At 41.6% G+C, this 22,175-nt stretch overlaps 1 protein-coding gene across 1 annotated transcript in view; it reads left to right on the top strand.

Moving 5' to 3' along the window:
• Nucleotides 1–17,034: 17,034 nt before the first annotated feature.
• Nucleotides 17,035–22,175, top strand: part of SLC2A2 (solute carrier family 2 member 2) — a 35,033-nt gene continuing 29,892 nt past the window's right edge. Inside the window, exons 1-2 of the mRNA XM_075202117.1 lie at nt 17,035–17,092; nt 21,525–21,620. Of these exons, the coding sequence (XP_075058218.1) occupies nt 17,066–17,092; nt 21,525–21,620 (123 nt within the window). The 5' untranslated portion in view covers nt 17,035–17,065. The remainder of the gene's footprint in view (nt 17,093–21,524; nt 21,621–22,175) is intronic.

The raw sequence follows: 22,175 nt of genomic DNA, 5'->3' as shown, positions 1-22,175 counted from the left end.
ATTTTACTAATGACTGAAAGAATAAAAAAGGTCCTGATCTGCATGCCGTTTAATGCGTACACACTATACATGTTTTAAAGGGTGGGGTACGTAATTGTGACACTGAAACCGCCGACACCAATAAAAGTGACACGAAAATGTTGACACATTCAATACAGACATGTCACAAATACAGACCATTCTGACCATAATAAACAGTGACAGGCAAGAAATCCAACACAATAAATTCCTACATCTCATAAATGCTGACACAATGAAATGGCGACAGTATGACTGACGGCAATGGATATAGTGACAGTCACGCTGCCGGCATTAAGGGAGCAATGCGGGTCTGGCGGCCGTATAATGTATAAGAAGAGATTAATTGGAAAAAAAAAAGTGCCCCTCCCCCCCGACCAGTAATAACCCTACTGCTGTTGGGCTATTTCTGAGCGAAATCTGGGGGGAAAAAATGGTAGCATCCCCCTGATTTCACCATAACCAGCACTAGGCCAACCAGCCGGGGTGGGTGGTACTATAGCAGAGGCACACGTGGCAGGGTGTCTTCCTGTCATAATGACTGTCTGCTCAGCACTGGGTTGGATTCCCTAGGGAGTGGGGTCTGCAAAAAATTGTGCAGGACGCTGCTCTAGGAAGAACCAGCTCAGTGTTGAAAGCACTAAAACTTTTCCTACACCCCTGGGGCTGTGCGTGTAGGGTAGTAAGGCGCAAGAAAGGGTTACCAATAAAGAAAATACTATTTAACTCTGTGGAACTACAAGTCCCAGTCAACCCGTGCTGCCATTAACAGTCTGGGCATGCTGGTACTTGTAGAACTACAAGCACCAGCATACCCATGATATGCTCTGCTCTGGCCTCCGATGAATGCTCTGCCCATTGAGAAGTGCATAGTACTAGTCTTTGATATTTTAAGTATGAGTGCAGGCCACCTTCGCCTATTATCACCAACATTTATTTATAAAGCAACAGAAAATTACGTAGCGCTTTACAATTGGGTATCTACTAAAGCCTCTGTCCATCTACTGACATCTGATTGTTACTGCCTCTTCACTCTCCATGATGCAAGCTGTGTAATGTTCAAAATTTAGTATGCATGTAGTATTTCAACATTTTTATCTCTTGCACCTTACACTAAAATATTTTGTTGATTAATTTATCTAATGGGCTTGCTTCAGTTGGTGGCATGACAGATGACATTTTTTTTTACAGCCACTGAATGTTGAAATTGCCCAGAAAAAATCACGCAAGCACCTTTTTTTCCCCACTTAATATAGATGTCACTGAATGACCCTTAACAACCTGACAAGTATTGACAAATACAAAAAAGTTTAGAATATAGCAGTTATTCGGAGGGGTTCTACTGCTGCCCCTAATACACAAGCATCCAGTTTTTTCCACACTTAAAACAGATGTCACTGCCCCACACAAGATTACTTTCAGTAGAAAAACGTAACATTTTACAGTAATAAATCAAACTTGGGGCGTTCTGTTTCTAATAGTCATACAGCAAATGCACACTGTTTTTTTACATTAAATATACTAGTTAGTTCAGAATCATATCTAACTCAGTCTATATACTAGTACTTTATATATGCATTAATGATAATCAGTAGCCACTACATCGTCTAAAGTCTCTGACAGATTGAAAATAATACCGACTCCGGACCGCTCATCTCTAATTCTTAGGCACCTTCCTCTGGAGTAACAAATAATCATCACACAGGTCTAGTTCAGTCTTTTTCACCCAGAATACATTGGGTTGAACTTTCACTCTGCCCCTCATTCTACCAGTCTCAGTGGTAAAGGGGTCTATCTGCTTTCCCTGACCTCAGTGCACTACCCATTAGTTGTTCTGCGTATATCCTGCTCAATATTCATGGATGTATAGGTCTAATGCTCCTCTCAGGATGCCTCATAGAGCAGACATCCAAGTTCCTACACAATTGGTTCACTAGCAAGTCAGGCCAACAGCATCTAGCTTGGTTGCACCTTCTATCTATACTATCACTGCTATACACAGGAACATTGACTGCTCTCTGCATCTCACCTGCTTCTGGAGCCTCACTCTTGGAATTTAGGCTATTTCTCTTGAATATATCACTCACTAGAGTCCGGGAGACTCTTTCTTGATATTCATGCTGGCACGCACTTCTGACAGTGTGGCTGTCCTTATTCTTGAGATTTAGAGGGTTACATCATACACAACATTAAGAATCAGATAGACTTAGCAATAAAGACAAACTCCCCAAACAAGTGGTTCTTAGGATCTCAACTAAATCCACTTCTGCACTTGGCACTTTCACTCCCAGAAGGAGCAGAAACTGAACTACTGTACAACTTGATAGAATAATGGTTTCTCTAAACCATCTGAGGTACTTGATTATCAAAGATAATGAAATTGAGAACTGGGCTGTGAAAACTGACTCTGCCTTTTGTCTTCAACACTTTTCCCCCTCTCTATTTACTTATTTATTCTTTAAAAAACAAACAAACGCAAGGACACCATCTGATACATCTGGAGACCCCTGTAGCATCGCTACAGCAGAGCTGTCATCGCTTCCTCTGAAAGCAGGAAGCGATGTGTGGTAGTATTTACACTCAAGTTTTAATCTGATATTGAATTGAGATGGAAGACAAAGTTCCAAGTTTCTCCCAGGTACCAGAGGGGACATATAAATGCTCTAGTCCCACCAGCACAAACCTGCCTACCCCAGAGGTGGTTCCATTGATGCCACATCATTCAGAGGCATCACATGGGCACATTCAACCACACAGGGTGCTATACTGACATATGTATTGAAGGTAATTCAATACATATGAATTGTACGCTCCTTTGAGCAGGGTCATCTCTCCTCCTGTCTTCACCACTTTTAACTCTGCTCTCCAGCTACCTAGCCCTCCTCCTCGAGGACCCTCTTCTCCCCCATCCCCTTTCGCTCCCTCCTCTCCCCTCTGGGGGTCTCCCTGTCATCCGTGCCCTCCTTCTTGGTCTCCGTCGTATGTGGACATTCCCCTTTCACCTCCCCCGCCCCTCTAGCTGTGCTTTGAGCTCACTAAGTTACTGTGCTTATTGTTTACTGTACTGTGCTGTCTCACCTCGTATTGTAATTTTGTTTGTCCATGTACGGCGCTATGGACACCTAGTGACGCCCTATAAATAAAAATTAATAATAATAATAATAATAATAATAATAATTCTGATGTCCTCTTACTCTCATGCATATTTAAGGCATATGCAGTATCTTATAAGAGAAAACTGGAAGTTGTGATCAATTGAGGAGGTGGTCCGTATGTGATAGTAGGCAGGACTTATTTTGCAAGCATATGTCTTTGCATCTATGACTGAAGTAACAAAACTGGTCACTCAAAGTATTTGCTGCAGAAAGTTGGCATGTCCATATGCTGGGCAGTCAAGTAAGTGTATATACACAAACATAAAGGCTGCATGTCTGCATATTTTGTGGTTAGTAAATAATCCTTAGGGCTAGATTTACTAAGCTGCGGGTTTGAAAAAGTGGGGATGTTGCCTATAGCAACCAATCAGATTCTAGCTGTCATTTTGTGGAAAGTACTAAATAAATGAAAGCTAGAATCTGATTGGTTGCTATAGGCAAATATCCCCACTTTTTCAAACCCGCAGCTTAGTAAATCTAGCCCTTAGACTGCTTGCCCATCATAATATGTTACTACGTGTCTATGACAAATAGTACTAGTCAAAACCAGTTTTAGTTTATAATTCATTCCTGCAATAAAATGTTTTTTTTATATTGTTATTGTACCTTTAATCTTGTTTGTAGCATCTGGTAGGCCACTGTGTTGAAACACCTCTGTGTATCACTATACCTTACTGGTGTAAGTATGTGAGAGGTCATCAAAGAGAGGGAAGAATGGAGATGATCCAGTAAACTTTATTTACAATAATTGCATGCTTTTTTCTTTGATGTTTTCGTGGTAGAGGTTACTAGTTACTATAAAACATTTTATATTGCAATGAATTAATGGCAGGGTTGTCTTCGTACAAAAAGTCAGGGAGCCACTGATCTAGATAACTTGTTTTCTTCTACTCAACAGTTATTCTGAATGAGATTTTGCAAAGCTGGGCAATGTTACATGGAATCCATTTATTGAACTCCAGATAGTCCAATTGAAGCCTCTTCCTAGCTGCCGAGCCATGTATCATATTATCATATTAAATGATTAATCAATCTATACAAAATGTACGATGCACACATGGGGGTAAATGTATCAAGCTGAGAGTTTTCTAGCTATCATTTATATTTATCATTCTACAAAATGACAACTAGAATCTGATTGGTTGCCATAGGCAACATCTCCACTTTTCAAACCCGCCGGAAAACTCTCATCTTGATATATTTACCCATGGACTGATTCCAAATTGATGGCAATTAAATGTCACCAAGTATCATACAGTCTTGTTGAATGTGTGTTTTAACTGAAATAAAGTTTATTGAATTTCCTAAGATAATTGCAAAGGATACAAAAAAAAAAGAAATTGGGAAAGGGTAGGACATAAAGGGGAAAGGGGTACATAGTGGGGACGAAACACAACAATATGTCATAAAACACCAGCAATCTAGACATGTATCACTTTGTAGTATTTAAATATAATTATAGTCAGTTGACAAGTAAAACTAAAGATTGGCACTCTAAACAGTTGAATGTGTGTTTAATATGAAAGCCTTCTTACCCAAATTGTCTACTCACATTATAAGTGACTGTTCAATGCTACCACTAACAATTTTTTATTTCTGTTTTATATCTACTTGGGAGGAATATTTCTGAATGTTTCCCTGATTCCATTTACTATCAAATTACTGTATTGATATTCAAATAATGTTATGAGGGGTTTTTGCTCATCCTCATATAGATTATAAGTGAAATACTTTGTTTAGTAATTCCAAGTCCTAAAGGATATATTGCTTTATCTAGGTTGAAGCATACCTCCCAACAGGCTCTATATCGTCAGACCTTGTAATTATGTGGACATGGTTTATGTGGATCTGGGAGTGGATTGGGTGGGTCTGATGTGGCTTCTGTAGATCTGGCTATGGTTTGGGTGGATCCAGTGGTAGATCTACCATTGGTGCAGCAGGTGCAATGCGCCAGGGCCCATGGAGATAATGGTGCATGCTACATAGCAGATGCAGAGGGTAGGTGCCCTGGTTCCCTCCTACCCACCTCCCTGCACCAGGGCCCATGGAGATAATAGTGCATGCTACATAGCAGATGCAGATGGTAGGTGCCCTGGTTCCCCCCTACCCGCCTCTCTGCACCGGGGCCCACAGCTCGCTAGTTCCACCTCTGGGTGGATCAGCAGGCTGCCTTGGTCTGATGCCAGAAGACGGGTGATGTCTGGATCCCAAGGTGCCCCGGATAGCCTTGGCTGGGGGTGCCTGAAAATGCACTGGTGCATGGAGATCTGGCTTTTCACACAGTGCACAGAGTAAGGCATAAGATTCTGCATTTCTGTACCTGAATATCACCTTTTTAATTTTTCTGCTCTGGCCTTATTAACACTTAGCATTATGTTTTTTTTTGCATGTTTTTCATTTGTTTGTTTTGCCATGTATCAAGGGGTTTGGGTTAGACCGCTATGGACAACCCTCTCCTCAAGTTGTCCGAGGCTCCCTCCTTATGGGGAGCTGAAGATCTAGTTCCCTGGGAGAAGCTTCGGCTGACCTCATGGAGAAAGGGGCCCACACAAACCTTGAGGTGAAGGTGGGCCTGAAGACTCTTGCCCCCTAAAGGGCCATTAGACTTCAAGGGTCATTGACGTCAAGGGCCCCCCTACGTCCGGTGACGGGGAGCCTACTCACAGTGATGGCAGCTATTTTGTGGGCTGAACCAATATCCATTAGAAATATGCCTATCAATTCACATGAGGCCTTTGCGTCATGTAAATTGAATATTGTCTGTTTTGTGTGCAGGTGACATTACTTGTTTGCCAAATTCCTACAAACATAGAAGCTGATAACAGAAAGGAAGTGACTTTTGTGGCCTTTTCCTGTTCAATGAATGTGTTTTTTTGTTCAATGGACCCTAGGAAAAATATCCAATTAGATATATTTGCAAAAGGCCAGATGCATTTAGTCACTCTCTTCTCGGTCCGAGTGGCAGGATAGCTGTTGTGTGGTCAGAATTACATACACAATGATTATTTGCATAGGAGTATGAAACGTTTTCTGCAATCTCATCACAAAAGCAATTATTTAAAGTTTGCAAAACAAATCATTGATATACCTTATACTTTGGAAAAATGAGTATCCTATTACATTTTGAGATAGATCTGTAGTTCTATTTAAACCTACAGGAAGCACACTGTGTAATTTACGTACAGAGCTGCACTGTATCTTCCTTACCATACCCCTGCTTCACAACAACACATCTCACTGCTCTAGAGTAAAAGGGCAGCAATGCCAGAAATATGAATGTACACCAGGCTGTTTAGCATACTAGACAGGCTGATTAACATGCTAATCCTAGAGCTTCTATTCAACAAATGGTAACAAAACTAAAACTTTAGTAAAGCAGCGATCTGAAATCTACCTACAGATTGGCAATAAGTACTTACAAGAAAGAAAGATCAATGTTTTGAATGACCTAAACAATACCTGAATATTATTAAAACCATCCAGTGCATGCAGAGAGACTGAACAGTAGAAAATAGAATGTTCTGTGCGAAGTGTGGGGCAAAATGACCAAAGTAACAATAGAAAGTCTCCAACATCATCATCATCAGCTATTTATATAGAGCCACTAATTTCACAGCTCTGTACAGAGAACTCACTCACATCAGTCCCAGCCCTATTGGAGCTTGCAGTCTAAATTCCCTAATATACACACACACACACACACACACACACACACACACACACACACACACACACACACACACACACACATATAGAAACAGACTAGGGCAGGGGTTCCCAAACTTTTGCAGTTCGCGGCACCCTTAGAGTCTCCAAATTTTTTCAAGGCACCCCTCCAAAATAATTACTGAGCAGTCCTGTTTTAGAAGTAGTTGGGTCAAAAAATTGTAATAAGTATTTAGGTCACAACAAAAATACTTATTTAGTTGTATGCAAAAATGCCCCCTCTGCATCCAGACACTCTGCCCCTCTGCATCCAGGCACACTGCCCCCTCTGTCACGCTGTCCCCTCCTCTGCCCCCTCTGTCACGCTGTCCCCCTCCTCTGCCCCCTCTGTCACGTTGTCCCACTACTCTGCCCCCTCTGTCACGCTGTACCCCTCCTCTGCCCCCTCTGTCACGCTGTCCCCCTCCACTGCCCCCTCTGTCCCCCTCTGTCATGCTGTCCCCTCCTCTGCCACACTGCCCCCTCCTCTGCCCTGTCACGCTGTCCCCCTCCTCTGCCCTCTCTCACGCTGCCCCTCTGAAGCCCTCTCTCACGCTGCCCCCTCTGCAGCCCTCTCTCACGCTGCCCCCTCTGCAGCCCCCTGTCACGCTGCCTCCTCTGCAGTCCTCTGTCACGCTGCTGCCCTCTGCTGCCCCCTGTCACACTGCCCCCCTGCCACACTGTGCCCCTCTGCTGTCACACTGTCCCCCTCTGCTGTCACGCTGTCACACTGTCCTCCGCTGTCAGCTGTCCTCTGCTGTCACGCTGTCCTCTGCTGCCCTGCTGTCCTCTGCTGCCCCGCTGTCACGCTGTCCTCTGCTGCCCCGCTGTCACCTGCTGCCCCGCTGTCACACTGTCCTCTGCTGCCCCGCTGTCACCTGCTGCCCCGCTGTCACACTGTCCTCTGCTGCCCCGCTGTCACCTGCTGCCCCGCTGTCACACTGTCCTCTGCTGCCCCGCTGTCACCTGCTGTCACACTGTCCTCTGCTGCCCCCTGTCACCTGCTGCCCCGCTGTCACACTGTCCTCTGCTGCCCCGCTGTCACCTGCTGTCACACTGTCACCTGCTGCCCCGCTGTCACCTGCTGCCCCGCTGTCACGATCCCTCTCACTCTGCCCCGCGCCAGCCATAAAAAAAAAAAAAGAGATCACAGAAACTTACCAATCCGTCGGGCGCCGGGACCCAGCAGCCTCCTCTCTCACGCAGCTGTCACTGACGTCGATATTCAGTGAAGCTGCGGGAGAGAGGAGGCTGCTGGGTCCCGGCGCCCGACTGATTGGTAAGTTTCTGTGATCTCTTTCTTTTTATGGCTGGCCCACGGCACCCCAGTGACAGCGCCGCGGCACCCCTGGGAGCCGCGGCGCACACTTTGGGAACCGCCGGACTAGGGTCAATTTGGTCGCAGCCATTTAACCTACCAGTATGTTTTTGGAGTGTGGGACGAAACCGGAGCACTGGTAGGAAACCCACGCAAACACGGGGAGAACATACAAACTCCACACAGATAAGGCCATGGTCGGGAAAGCCACTAAGACACCGTACTGCCGGACAAGACTACAAGACCATGTCTAATCTCGTGCACATGCCAAATTCATAATTTTGTGGGTTGGCTTAGTAAAAACTGTAAATAAATAGCAAATATAAAAGTAGAAACAATTTGGGGTTTAACTCTGTAATCTATAGATGTCATGGCAACTGTTTTACTTAGTGAGTAATTGAAAGATACATAGCACAAATCTGTGTACAACTGTACTGTGCAGTGTTGATCATATAATCAGCTGCCTCCTTTCTCATCATTATATCCCTCTTGTTTTCACCAAAGTCTTCGATCTCTCACACAATTTATTTCTCCGCTGCCTGAAGTTGTACATGCTTGGTATGTACACCAATCTATATGAATGTGTGTTACTTTGCTGTGTATATTATAATATAAGTTATGGTAATGAAGGTCATGGTGTTTTTGTTGTACAAAGTAGACAGCTGTGAGGTTTGTGAAAAAAAAATCAATGTCCACATAACACTACAGAAACACACCTTCTCCAACTCTGCTAGACCTGTCTAAAGGTCTACTAAACCTAGCATATAAGTTGTCTTATATAAATGAGCTACTGATCACATTCACAGATATATACTTAAAAGTTTCCATAACTTGACAAAACTGGAGTTGCTTGATATCGTGTTGACAGTTACTGTTTGGGGAGGGTAAGCTATTATTGTCAGTGATTTTCTGCAAAAGTTGGCTAACTCCCTTTCTCACAAGCAGAGTTTATACAACACAACACAATATACTTATATTGCAGTGTAACTGCTCCTAGTAAGGGATCTGTTGAGCTCTATACAGTGCCATACTGTTAGGAACTCCCAAGTCAGTACAGTGAAACTCGGGAACTACTCAGAAGGCCAGGTGTTTGCTGGAGCCCCTAGTGGTGGGGACAGACTGGGCTGCGGGCCGACCGAGGGTCGAGTAACGTATACTGACTTAAAGGAGTTCCCAGAAGTGGAGTGATTGGCGGACTGTAGTTAAGAAGAATCCTAGGTCAAAGGGTCACAGGCACAGATGCAATATCCAAGGGCAAGCGAAGGGTCAAACTCACAGGCAAAGAAGCAAAATCCGAATTCCAGGCAAAAGGTCAAGGTCAGAAGAGAAGGTTCACAGGTCCAATAACAAGCAGGGGTCAAACACAGGAGGTCAAATCTAAGGTAGCAGGAACCAAACGGATAGTACAAGCAGGCAGCAGGACTGAGGACAGAACGCTATAACCGGCAGTGAGGCTGCAAATCTCACTGCCTTAAATACCAGTAGTGGCCAATCAGAGCCTAGCTCTGACATCACATGGGCAGGCTCAATCCTGCCATATTAATCAGCCCACAGGCTTGTGGGCGCTTCTGCGCATGCGCCCGGCTGTTCCCAGCTGCCGGGACGCAGCGCCCTTGTAAATAGCGTCCGACCGTTGCCCTGGCAACGGTCGGGTCAAAGCAGGAAGTGACGTCCCGGTTGCCATAGCGACGACCGGGACACCTGCAGAAAATAGGTGAGAGTCGCGGCGGTGCCCGCAGCCGCCGCGACTGCTAACGCATACAGACAGCAATGAAATGCACACACTGATGTTATTGTAAGAAAATAGTGTCTGCGCCTTTCTTGCTGTTATTTCCATTCCACTGATTTTCATAATAAAAAATGTTATGTTTTATTATGTTGGGTGACACTCAGTGTAAATGACAGCTTACTTCGTTACGACATATCAAAATGTAATTCATTTAATCAGGGAATGGGAAGCAGCTACTGTGTCTCTAAAAAGTTTATTTTGTCCTATTGTATTCCATTAACAAATCTAGGGCATTGTAAATGTATTGCCATTGCTTGATAAATATCATCATCATCAACATTTATTCATGTAGGGCCAGTAAATTCCATAGCACTTTACAAATGGGAACAAACACAGTAATAAAACAATACTGGGTAATACAACCAGAGAGGTAAGAGGGCCCTGCTCGCAAGCTTACAATCTATGTGACAATGGACAACATTCCTTTGTACGTGTTAACCACATTTCTTTGTTCCCCTGAGACTGAAAGCAACATTTAAACTTAGAGGTTTTTCTGCAGTGCTGAGGATGACTTATTTTCCAAAGTGTAGCAACAACATCTAAACATATTAAAAGGAATATACATAAAGAACTAAAGATCCCGCCACCACCCAATAAGGGGCGGATCTAGAGAGGAGGAAGATTTAGGCCCTGCCCCTTTTTTAAAATTCCCACCAGGGGCTCTCTATGTGCAGGTCAGTGTTGCTGTTGGCACATACAAGCAGTCAGAGTATGCTGAGCGGCTGCTCTGACTCTATTTAAAACACAATCAAAGAAGCCAGGCAGGGATCTCTGTCAACTTGTATGTGCCGATAGCAACACTGACCTGCAGCCTCCGGGAGCATGCCCCTGCTAGAGGGGTGATTGCCCCGATCACCACCCCCTCTGCCACTGCACCCAATGCACAAAATTGTTTTTTTAATGAATGAATGAATTAATTAATAATTTGATTAAGAAAATTATTTTCTTTGTTCTTTAAAATATATGTAGTTGAGTCACAAGCCTTCTCATAGGCATAACTCCAAATAAACAATTTCTGTTTTGCGAGTTGTTTAGTCACTTAATTCAACTCAAAATAATCCAAAGCTAGTACCTTTTCAAACTTGCTTGATACAAGTTGGCGTAATTCTCTGGCATACAGATGTATTTCCACACATTCATCCGGAAGGAAACAGAGGAAAACAATAGCATTACTTTTCAAATCATTTTACTGTCATTTTGTAGTTGTGATTTAATAAAATAGCATGGAATTACCATTTCAGGAGCCTGACACTAGAGCACTAAGCACCTGTTAACTTCTGTCATAAATTATTTAGAAAGTGTTTGTTAACCTCTGACATACAAAGTGTTACGAGCTTCTGCAAACAAAACATTTTTTGTAAAATGTCGCATAGGTGGTTGTTTTGCTCTTTTCCTAGTGGTCATTAGATTGGTCTGTACCGTGTAAAACAAAAACTGGTTTAACAGCTTCTTGAAGAACTCTAAAAACACACACAAGCTGTGCAAAACAATTGCAGCTTACAAGCCACACTTATTGTTTTCAATTCTATTCTGGTTTTATGAAATAAAATGTGGCCTTTTGGTGGCTAAAATAGACATCTGTGAGCAGTTAGGGTGGTGAGAGGGATAAGGCTATATAATAGTGATACACAGGTATAACTGCCCTTCTGTGGCCTGTATGGCGAGAACACATGGACAAGTGATAATATGTGGTAAGTACAAATACACAATGTGAGTTCATGTCAAAATCAAGTGATGTCACAGAATTTTCCAGAATAACCTCCTATAATCTGCATTGAAATAAAACTACCTCTTGCACTTTTTAGTCATATAACACAACAAAATAAAAACTAGTATAGCTTTCAATCTAAAGCATCTGCCTTTTATATTCATAATCACCATCCTTAATTTATATAGCGCCACCAACTCCGCAGCGCTGTACAGAGAATATTTGTCATTCACATCAGTCCCTGCCCCATGAGAGCTTACAGCCTAAATTCTAAGGGTGTACACCGGGCACTTTTAGTGTTTTGGGTTTTGGGTTCTGATTAGCTTGAGGTTTTGGGTTCTGAATTGTTTTGGCAAAACACCTGACGAAAGGTTTTGGTTCTGATTTAGGGTTTTGGGTTCTGATTTATTTTTAAAAAAGCATAAAAAGTGCTAAAATCTAGTTTTTTGTTTGTTTTTCACTCCTACGCTATTATTAACCTCAATAACATTCAATAACAATCATTTCCACTAATTTCCAGTGTATTTGGAACACCTCACACCTCACAATATTGTTTTTAGTCCAAAACGTTGGACCGAGGTAGCTTTCTGGACTGCGCAGTGGAGTGTCCCCGGTACCCATTTTGGTACCGGGGCCACAATAAAAAAACCTTAACTGGTCTCAATTCCACTGCACAGCTATCTGGACTGCGTAGTGTAGTGGCCCCGGTACCCAATTTGGTACCGGGGCCACAATAAAAAAACCTTAACTGGTCTCAATTCCACTCTACAGATGGCTGATCCTACATCCTCTGCAGCATATACAGGGCGTAGTTCTAACGCGTCAATACCTCTTGTTTTTGACGATGACAGGTCATTTTAATTAATTTTGGATTTGGCCCCAACATTGAATGTAGTTTAATATCTGATACGCATTTATCTGGACTGCGTAGTGGAGTGGCCCCAGTACCCAATTTGGTACCGGAGCCACAATATAAAACCCTCAACTGGTCTGAATACCACTGCACAGATGGCGGACACCGGATGCACGTCTAACACCAACATAGCAGTTAAGGCCGCAGATATTTTTTTTGGAACTACAAAAAAAAAACCATAGCAATAGAAATGGCAGTTCCTCTTTTTTGGAAATACAGAAAGAAAGAAAGAAAGTAGTAATAGAAATGGCAGTTCCTCTTTTTTGGAAATACAGAAAGAAAGTAGTAATAGAAATGGCAGTTCCTCTTTTTGGGAACTACATAAATAATGAAAATATTAATAGAAGTGGCAGTTCCTCTTTTTGGGAACTACATATAGAATGAAAATATTAATATAAGTGGCAGTTCCTCTTTTTGGGAACTACATATAGAATGAACATATTAATAGAAGTGGCAGTTCCTCTTTTTGGGAACTTAACAAGAATTGGAGCTTTTTTTTTATTCAGAAATGATGAGTCTCTCTATTAGAGTGTAATGCCCCTTAAAACTCCTTTAAATAAAATAGTACGTATACTAGGAGACCCTGTTTAAATATTTAAATTGGTTCTGCAAAAATATGCATGATGATCACTGTACAGAAATCTGTAATAGAGCAGCGATTAAAGTGGCCTGATTAAAGGTCATGTAAGATCTTAAAGCACTCACAATTATATAGATACTGTATTCTCGTTAAAGACGCTGCCTAACGTGTATAAAAGTTGGCACTTATATAGCGCTTGCTTCACTGGGTGATGTGAGCAAGCGCAGTGTGTTAATATGTAGAGACCCTATCTAAACATTAATATGATAGAACAAATAGCAGCGCTGTATACGCTGTGTGTAGGTAAGGTAAGGATCTCAAATACCATGACACTCTGTTTAGCCTAATCCCTGACAATGTAATATCACGGAAAGCCTATTTGATTATCAAGGCCAATGGCTAGCTTCTGCTAAATCAGACAGAGTATGCAGCGCACGTCTAACACCAACATAGCTGTGGCGGTGACATGGCCTGCAGGAATATCTCTGATGGAGATAGAACTAGGCCCCAAACAGCACATAATGCCAAAAAAAGAGTTGCAACATGGTATTGTCCTTGGGCCCTCCCACCCACCCTGATGTTGTTGAAATAGGACATGCACACTTTAACAAACCAATCATTTCAGCGACAGGGCCTACCAAACTACTGTGGCTGAAATGATAGGATGTGCCTAGGTGGCCAAGATCCTTACCCCTGCTTATTTGAGCTTTACATAAGCTACATATGGCCATACATTTGTTGTCCGGATTCGGATAAAAATATCTCCAGACAGAAGAGGTGAATTTTTGGGTCTTCTGACCAGGCATGACGATGGGCTTTTTCATCCCATGGACAACAACTGTTTCCCCCCCTGGTGCCTCATTTATGATGACCACATCAGCATCCTCCTCGTCAAGTTCCTCCACAACGCCAGCTACATCAATAGCCTCCTTGACACCTTGATTATCCAAATCTGGATCTACACTGTGGGTCATCCTTCCAGCATATGCAGAGGGTGTGCTGCAAATGGTGGATGGAGTCACCTCTTCCCGTACAGTGATGGGAAGGTCAGGCTTCGCAACCACCAACACCCTTGGACTCTCCTTGGGGATTTGTGATTTAATCTGTTTAGAAGGCAGAGTTGTTTGCTGTGTTGTTGCTGACAGCATAACTTTTTTAAATTTTTGGGAGGGGGGGGAGGAGGAGGGCTTAGATCCTTGGGTGAAGCTGAACCACTAGTCCTGAACACGGGCCAGGGCCTAAGCCGTTCCTTGCCACTCCGTGTCGTAAATGGCATATTGGCAAGTTTACGTTTCTCCTCAGATGTTTTCAATTTTCTTTTTTTGCTAATTTTAGTGAACTTTGGTTTTTTGGATTTTACATGCCCTCTAGGAGATTGGGCATCGCCTTTGCCAGACGACGTTGATGGCATTTCATCGTCTATGTCAGGACTAGTGGCAGCAGCTTCAGCATTAGGAGGAGGAAGTGGGTGTTGATCTTTCCCTACTTTATCCTCCAAATTTTTGTACTCCATTATATGCATCACAAGAGAGCGTACCCCTAAACCACACACACTCAGCAAAGCCTTTACAAATTATCTGCGGCACAGGAGAGTACCACTGTACTGGAGTTATACAGCAGTACCTAGTATTTTAAAAATAATTTTTTTATATTTTTTTACAATTATTTTGGTATAATTTTTTAATTTATTTTCTTATTTTTTTTTTAATAATTTTTATATAACTTTTTAATTTAGTTTTTAGCAGAACAGAGCACAGGACACAGGCAGCACCACTGGACTCAGCAGGACAGAGCACAGGCCACAGGCAGCACCACTGGACTCAGCAGGACAGAGCACAGGACACAGGCAGCACCACTGGAGTCAGCAGGACAGAGCACAGGACACAGCACCACTGGACTCAGCAGGACAGAGCACAGGACACAGGCAGCACCACTGGACTCAGCAGGACAGAGCACAGGACACAGGCAGCACCACTGGACTCAGCAGGACAGAGCACAGGACACAGGCAGCACCACTGGACTCAGCAGGACAGAGCACTGGACAAAGCACCACTAGTCTCAGCAGAACAGAGCACTGGATAAAGCACAAAAGTACCACTAAGATTAAAACAAGGACAGGAGCTCCCTAACTGCAACCTCTCTCACGAGTGATCGCAGCCAGAATGAAGATGGCGGCCGCTAGCGATGAATTTATGACATCCGAGTCTCGCGAGATCCGATGCGAGACTTGGATGTCATAGCCTCGGTTTGGCTCCGTTTGGCGCCCAGAAGTTCCCGAACAGTGCTCGGATCCCGTCGGATCCGCACTGTTCGGGTGGGCTCGGATTTCGGAAATCCGAGCCCGCTCATCCCTACTAAATTCACACACACACACACACACGTTCATTTTATTCATTTTTTGGAGTTGTTATACATTATTCTCCAAATTGATGAGCAACAGACTATCGATTAGTACAAAAAACTCACTAAAGCTAAAGTAATAGTTGGTCCTATATGAACAGGCATTTTAGATAATTTGCAAATATTTATGTAGACATTCTCATACTGTGACCTACGTTCTATCACTTTGAAATTTGTATCACTACAAACTACTGTTCTCTCACTTTTGGTCCATATTGCTATTTTTTTTAAATCCATACCCCCAATCAATAAGACATTGCTTTGCAATTTGCAGCATTAAAGGTTCACTGTTTGTAGACAACTAATATCTTATGATATCTAATACTTACTTGATAGGCCAGCTGAACTCACCAGAATGCAGCAGAAATGTTAAGAACAATCATTAGTAAATAATCTTATTATCATTTGATATATGTGAAGAAAATTGTGGATGTTTCTTTTAAAGCTGCATTGCCACCAAATTGCATTTTTTTACTTATCTGCTCCATCCCTTCTGCTCCATGCAGCTGTTTTATCCAGGGCTCCTCCAATTCTGTAACATAGAACCAGGGAAACCTTCTAAGTTGGCCAATTAAAAACGGTTGCAGAGGGGGGTTCTGAATGGGAGAACCAATCACAACCAGCAATCTCTGTGTTTAGGCCTCTCATTGGTCCTTATGCTCACAATCCCTCCATAGAGCCACACAGTCCTGAAAATCAGCTCACGTAAAAGTGGCTGCAAGGGAGCAGTTCCATGGGCTCCAGACAATGGGCACCTGGGTTGGGTGAATTGTTCCCCCTACCTGGGTGTGCGGCTTAAGTATTTCTTATTGGGACCACTGATACTTCTATGACCCTCTTATGTCTATCCACTGTCCTGGGCAAAATTCCATCTTTCACCTAGAAAATCCATCCTTATTGACTACAAGTAGGATCAGTTACGTGATGTTACTGTGATGTTCTGAAAAGACCAATCTTATTTGTTGGACTAATATTTGGAGAGCCTTAGTCGATTGTGGAATGAAATCCCTTTTTCCTTTCAGATGCAGACGCTGTTCTTATTTAATCCTCTATAAATAACAGGGCATGAATGAAGTTGATGCCTTGATGATACAGTAGGCAGTAGGGGAAGGAAAAGTTCCTACCAGGTTGCAGAAAATGCTTTTGCAGAAAATAATTCCTCTCTCTCTAAAATGTTCAATATACATTCCATGAAAAAAATCTAATATGGTCTCATGACAGGTGTGTTTGAGGAAAAGATGCCCAATATATACTTATCGCACATACATAGCATATTGCGAAATAGTATGAAAAGTACAGAGACTTAAAGTTCCAAGTACATAAAAATACCCTTTGCCCCTAACAGCTTTCACATCTTGTTTGTGCAACTTGATCCCCTCCCCTGGGCTGTCCTCTGTCCTCTGTGATACCTGTACTTAACCAACAGTTCATTCACAACACATCAGACTCTGTTCTGGAGCTCACTGGACAAAGGTTACAATGGACAGGAAAATACAAGAGCAGAAGGTACTGCATTATTCTTTATTTGTCCTCCAGGGAGAGTCATAGCATAGTAGAGTTTATTTTTGTTATTTTTTTGGAGTGTGCTTTTGTTTAACTTTTAGCAGTTGATCGTTTTTTTGTTATGTTTTTAAAGTTTTGTATTTTAAAACCCATTGAAAGTTTAAAAATTAGTAATTATTTAATGTAACATAGTAACTTGCTGCTGTCTGAGGCCATGGGTATTTATTGTATTTTTGTTACTATAACTTGTGATAGGACTGTTGAATGAGAGAGATGCAAATGTCACTCAAGACTGTAGTGTATAAAGATGCAAACAGAATAAACCATTTGTAGGATAAATAACAGTTGTTTGATTAACCGTTTTGCTCAATCTAACAGAAGTATTTATTTACTAACAGAATAGTATTATTACATCTATCAATAAGGTAGAAATCATGCATTTAGACCTCTGCAGCAAGGAAAGTAGCTTGCTAAAAAAAAAATGTTTCCTACAATTTGCTGACCCTCAGAACCATTGTGTCTCTATCCCTGACTGCACATCCTCCAAACTAAACCCATTGCAGTCTTTGTGGGACTGGGGGATAATCAGCAAGTCAATGGAGAGATTCTATGGGCAGATAACCCCCGCTCATGCCTACTGTAGAGGCTAAGCATCATGTCTACACACAGAGATTAGGTATTTGTTTGCATTAGATAAAGATTTAAATATTTAAACATAGGAAGATCAGGAGAAAGCCTTTGATTTCCACAAAGGGAGTGGGGCACAGTTGCCTCTCACAAAATGTTTATATTCTCTGTATAATATATCCAGTTCTAGAAGGGTCTACAAATCATACTGCCCCACACAGAGAACCTTGATCCAGTGATGCAAATTATTGGGCAATAGGTTTTCTTTATTAATATATTTTGCAGCCCATTCACTATTTCTGCTCAGATACATTTTTGTACATTCCTGTGTGAAAATCCTGTGCTTTCTTCTGATCTTCCTATATTTAAATATCTAGTTAATTCAAACCAATGCCTGTAATAACTATTCTCTGACCCATGCAGTGGTGTTAGTGAGGGTACACCATACCACCACTTCTCCTACCGCTTTCATTGTAAAACTACCAAATTCCATTCACTCCTATTCCTATACAGCCACGTCTACATTACCACTTCCACCACTGAGTGCGGGTCCACACATACTTATCAACGTGGTCACCAGCAGCTAGGATATGTGAACATTCACATAAACAATCCAATGTGTTCGGATTTTTGGAGAGAACACCAACTATGTTGTTATTTCAGGACTTTTTGTTTTAAAATGACTAAATTTACAACAACATGAGTATTTGTGTCACCAACATTAGCTACTGCTAAAGATTTTTTAAAAATTAATAAAAAAAAAATTATTTATCAGTATTATTTTGCTTTCCAAAAAAAAGTTAAAATAAACTCAATGTCTAGGGTTACTATTTCCTACAGTACGTCTTTGATTCATGAATTTTTCAAACAGTTTTTGAGAAAAGCCAAAGTATTACTGCAACCTCTGGTCTGAACAGCTGCCAGTCCCTGTGAGCACGATTTTCTGGTATAAGCACTATTTCTGACTGACTTGCACATTGGCAGCTTGATGACCCAGATATGCAGCTGAATCTTACAATTTACCTTCTGTAAACTTCGACCCCCGCTTTGACTGGGATTGGACACAGAAGTTTGGAAAGGAGAGGGAGGCTTTCAGTGCCATAGAGGGTGGAGTATGATTGGTCTGGTGAGCTGCTCATAGTAATCCCTTTAAATAAACTATAAAGGGCACTGGCTGGGTAAACGTGGATGTATTTTGTAGCCTTTTCCTCCTTCGGCCAGTAAGGAACTGTCATTAATCTGGGAGCACTGTTTGCCCATCCATGTGCAATATTTACTAATGTTTTGCAGATGTACTTTTGGGAACACTTAAAAATAAAATAAATGTTTAAGGAAAAACCTGCAGGAAAATGTCTGGATTAAGGTGATTAAGACGGAGATGATACAAAGGTATACAGATAGATAATGCTTAGATGTGATTTTTCATAATAGGATCTCAGAGCAGATTTAATACCATTAGTCCATCATTGGACATTGGGGCTATGCTCTTTGATATTGGGCCAAGCATCACACAGTGTGTATGGTCAGTGTTAGAAATACTAAATCATATTATGACGTTAAAATTAAAAAACGGCTATGGATTATAACAGGCTCATACTGTGTGCATCTATCTAAATCCAATTTACTGCATGTGCCCCACACATTATACATGATTATGAATCTCAATAATGCACAAGATGGATTGGATTTGAACCAAACACGTTTGAGAGCCTGACAAAGGTGTGTGTATATATATATATATATATATATATATATATATATATATATATATATATACACAAAAGAATGGGAAACCACTGCTAGTGCAGTGGTTTAAAACAAAATTAATAAACACCAATATAATAATGCATATGTTGATTTAATATAATCCAATCTTACCTCAATGATCAAATGGATGTATTTCTTCTCAGGACAATGGTATGGGAATCATCAAATTCTCATGCGATGTATATGGAATTTTTATATATAATCCCTTAGGTGCAGCCCCAGCTAAGTGAAGGCCCTGAGGTCTGTTCCTCTTGGAGGGGATTGCTATACAGCAGTATGCTAGGGCTCCTCCTCAGCTGCTGCCCACTTGGTACACTGCCAGGCCAGGGCCTCCACGGTGGTCAGAGATACCGTCAGGGAAGAATTGGAGCCTCACAAAATAACCCAGGAAGTCTCGCAGTGGATATGTTGCTTCCATTTTGCCACATGTTTCACGTTGAACGCTGAGAACTTTATGACAAAAGTAGCCGGTGTGGGGTCGTCATCGGATTGGCGCAGCGCAAAATAAATAGATTTCCATTCAAATCTGCCTTAAGCAGCACATTGTGGTGTGACAATGCTCTGCCGGTCCTGTCACAGAGAGAATACAAGTCTTCCTACTCAAATGTTCTTTTAGTTCATTTATATATAATGGTCGTAATCACATGGGCTGATTGATCCAGGAAATATATCTCATTGCTATTTATAGGGTCAGGAAGAGAGGTTAAATTGTCAGCTGCTAGTTTTGTTTTTCCTTCCCAAGGATCAGCATTGTCGGAAGTCAGAAAAAGTTAAACCTGTGTCTTTTTGCAGCATTAACAAATATGTAACATTAGCCAGGTTGGTGTTTTCACCCATTTGTGTTGTGCTAGGCACAGGTAAGCACATGTATACACCCATTATATCACCAGATTATTTGCATGTTCCTAAAGATTTTATCCTGGGTTCCATAGAAGCACGCAACCTTGACTTCAGCACTGATCTATACTTGTCAATCGTAAATGAACCCTTGATTTCAATTGAACATGTTAAAGCAACATATAACATTTAGGTATATAAAATGTATTATAATATAACTGCAATACCTTTCTAAGCATAATTTCAACTAATGTTGAAATATACATTTATTTTGTTTCAATAACAGCAACACATTAACATATGTACACACCTCAATATACTGCCCAGCGCAGATATCCAATACCATATTAATCACAAAGGGGCTTATTTAGAGGTAGATGAACACCTTTGGTGCACATGGGAAAGACACAATCTAGAAAAAACATACTTAGCTCTATATGTAGAGTTGGAGGCATTGCCCTATTTGTATAAAACCGAATAATAAAATAAAAAAAAAGTTTCAATACATTATCAGATACACAAGAGAAAATAATGTTTTATTAATAAAAACAAAATCACATTTACGATATAAATTAAATGAGAGTCATCTAGCCTGCAGCAGTCTATATGGAAATGACTAATAAGTAATGAGAAAAGATGGTTTTATATAAAATAGCTGCAAAAAACTCACATATGCACATGGGGCTTTGGCAAAGAACACTGCTCCCCCTTGGCTGTGAGCCCCATAGCAGCTGCACCCCTGCAGCTATAGTCATTACGCCCTTAAAGTTAAAACATGCCCTTACTGTACTCGGCCTTAGGTTGCCTATAGCACTTCTCTGGTCGTAAGGAGTCGTGAATAAAAGATGCGCAAAAAATGTTGAAACTGAGTATGCTTGTTCTGGGTGCGTATGCGCAGTGCAAACATGCAGATCCTGCTAAAAAGAAACAGACATATATTCCACTGTAAATAACCCAAAAGCCTCATAAATGCAATGACAGGATATCATTATATTGAAGTTAAAGGCCATTCACACAACCACTTTTGGAGACAGAGAAAAGGTCCAAATAGATTTAGTGTCTACACACATAGTGGGACAATACTGAAGGGAAGTATCTCATGAAGATGTCTGCACAGGATATCAGCTGGACCTGTGTCTCAGGAAGCTGACAGTCTGTATGTTTTAACTGTTTTCATTAATCTCTCCTGTGTTCTTCCTTCAAGAACTTGACCGGGACTCTTATCTTTGCTGTCTTCACTGCTGTTCTGGGCTCGCTACAATTTGGATATGGAATTGGAGTCATTAATGCCCCACAAAAGGTAACACATGATAATGTACTATGCTTATTATAATATTAGACACAGGACATTTATTATACATCACATGCCATTTCAATATATGAATCCTTCATCATCATCATCACCATTTATTTATATAGCGCCACTGATTCCGCAGCGCCTGTACAGAGAACTCATTCACATCTGTCCCTGCCCCATTGGAGCTTACAGTCTAAATTCCCTAATATAGACACACACTCACAGACAGACAGGTAGAGACTAGGGTCAATTTTGATAGCAGCCAATTAACCTACTAGTATGCTTTTGGAATGTGGGAGGAAACTGGAGCACCTGGAGGAAACCCACGCAAACACAGGGAAAACATACAAACTCCACACAGATAAGGCCATGGTCGGGAATTGAACTCATGACCCCAGTGCTGTGAGGCAGAAGTGCTACCACTTAGCCACCGTGCTCCTTGTGTAAGGACTGGAGCATAAACCATAAGTAGACATTAATTGATATATCACAATAATATTCAAACTCAGCTGATGACACATATCAAAAGGAGAAATGTTTTTGTGAGATGAAAAGCTG

Source organism: Mixophyes fleayi, chromosome 3 (genome assembly GCF_038048845.1).
Source record: "Mixophyes fleayi isolate aMixFle1 chromosome 3, aMixFle1.hap1, whole genome shotgun sequence".
Classification (NCBI taxonomy): domain Eukaryota; kingdom Metazoa; phylum Chordata; class Amphibia; order Anura; family Limnodynastidae; genus Mixophyes; species Mixophyes fleayi.
The sequence above is the reverse complement of the archived record's forward strand: the minus strand, read 5'-3'. Positions and strand labels throughout refer to the sequence as shown.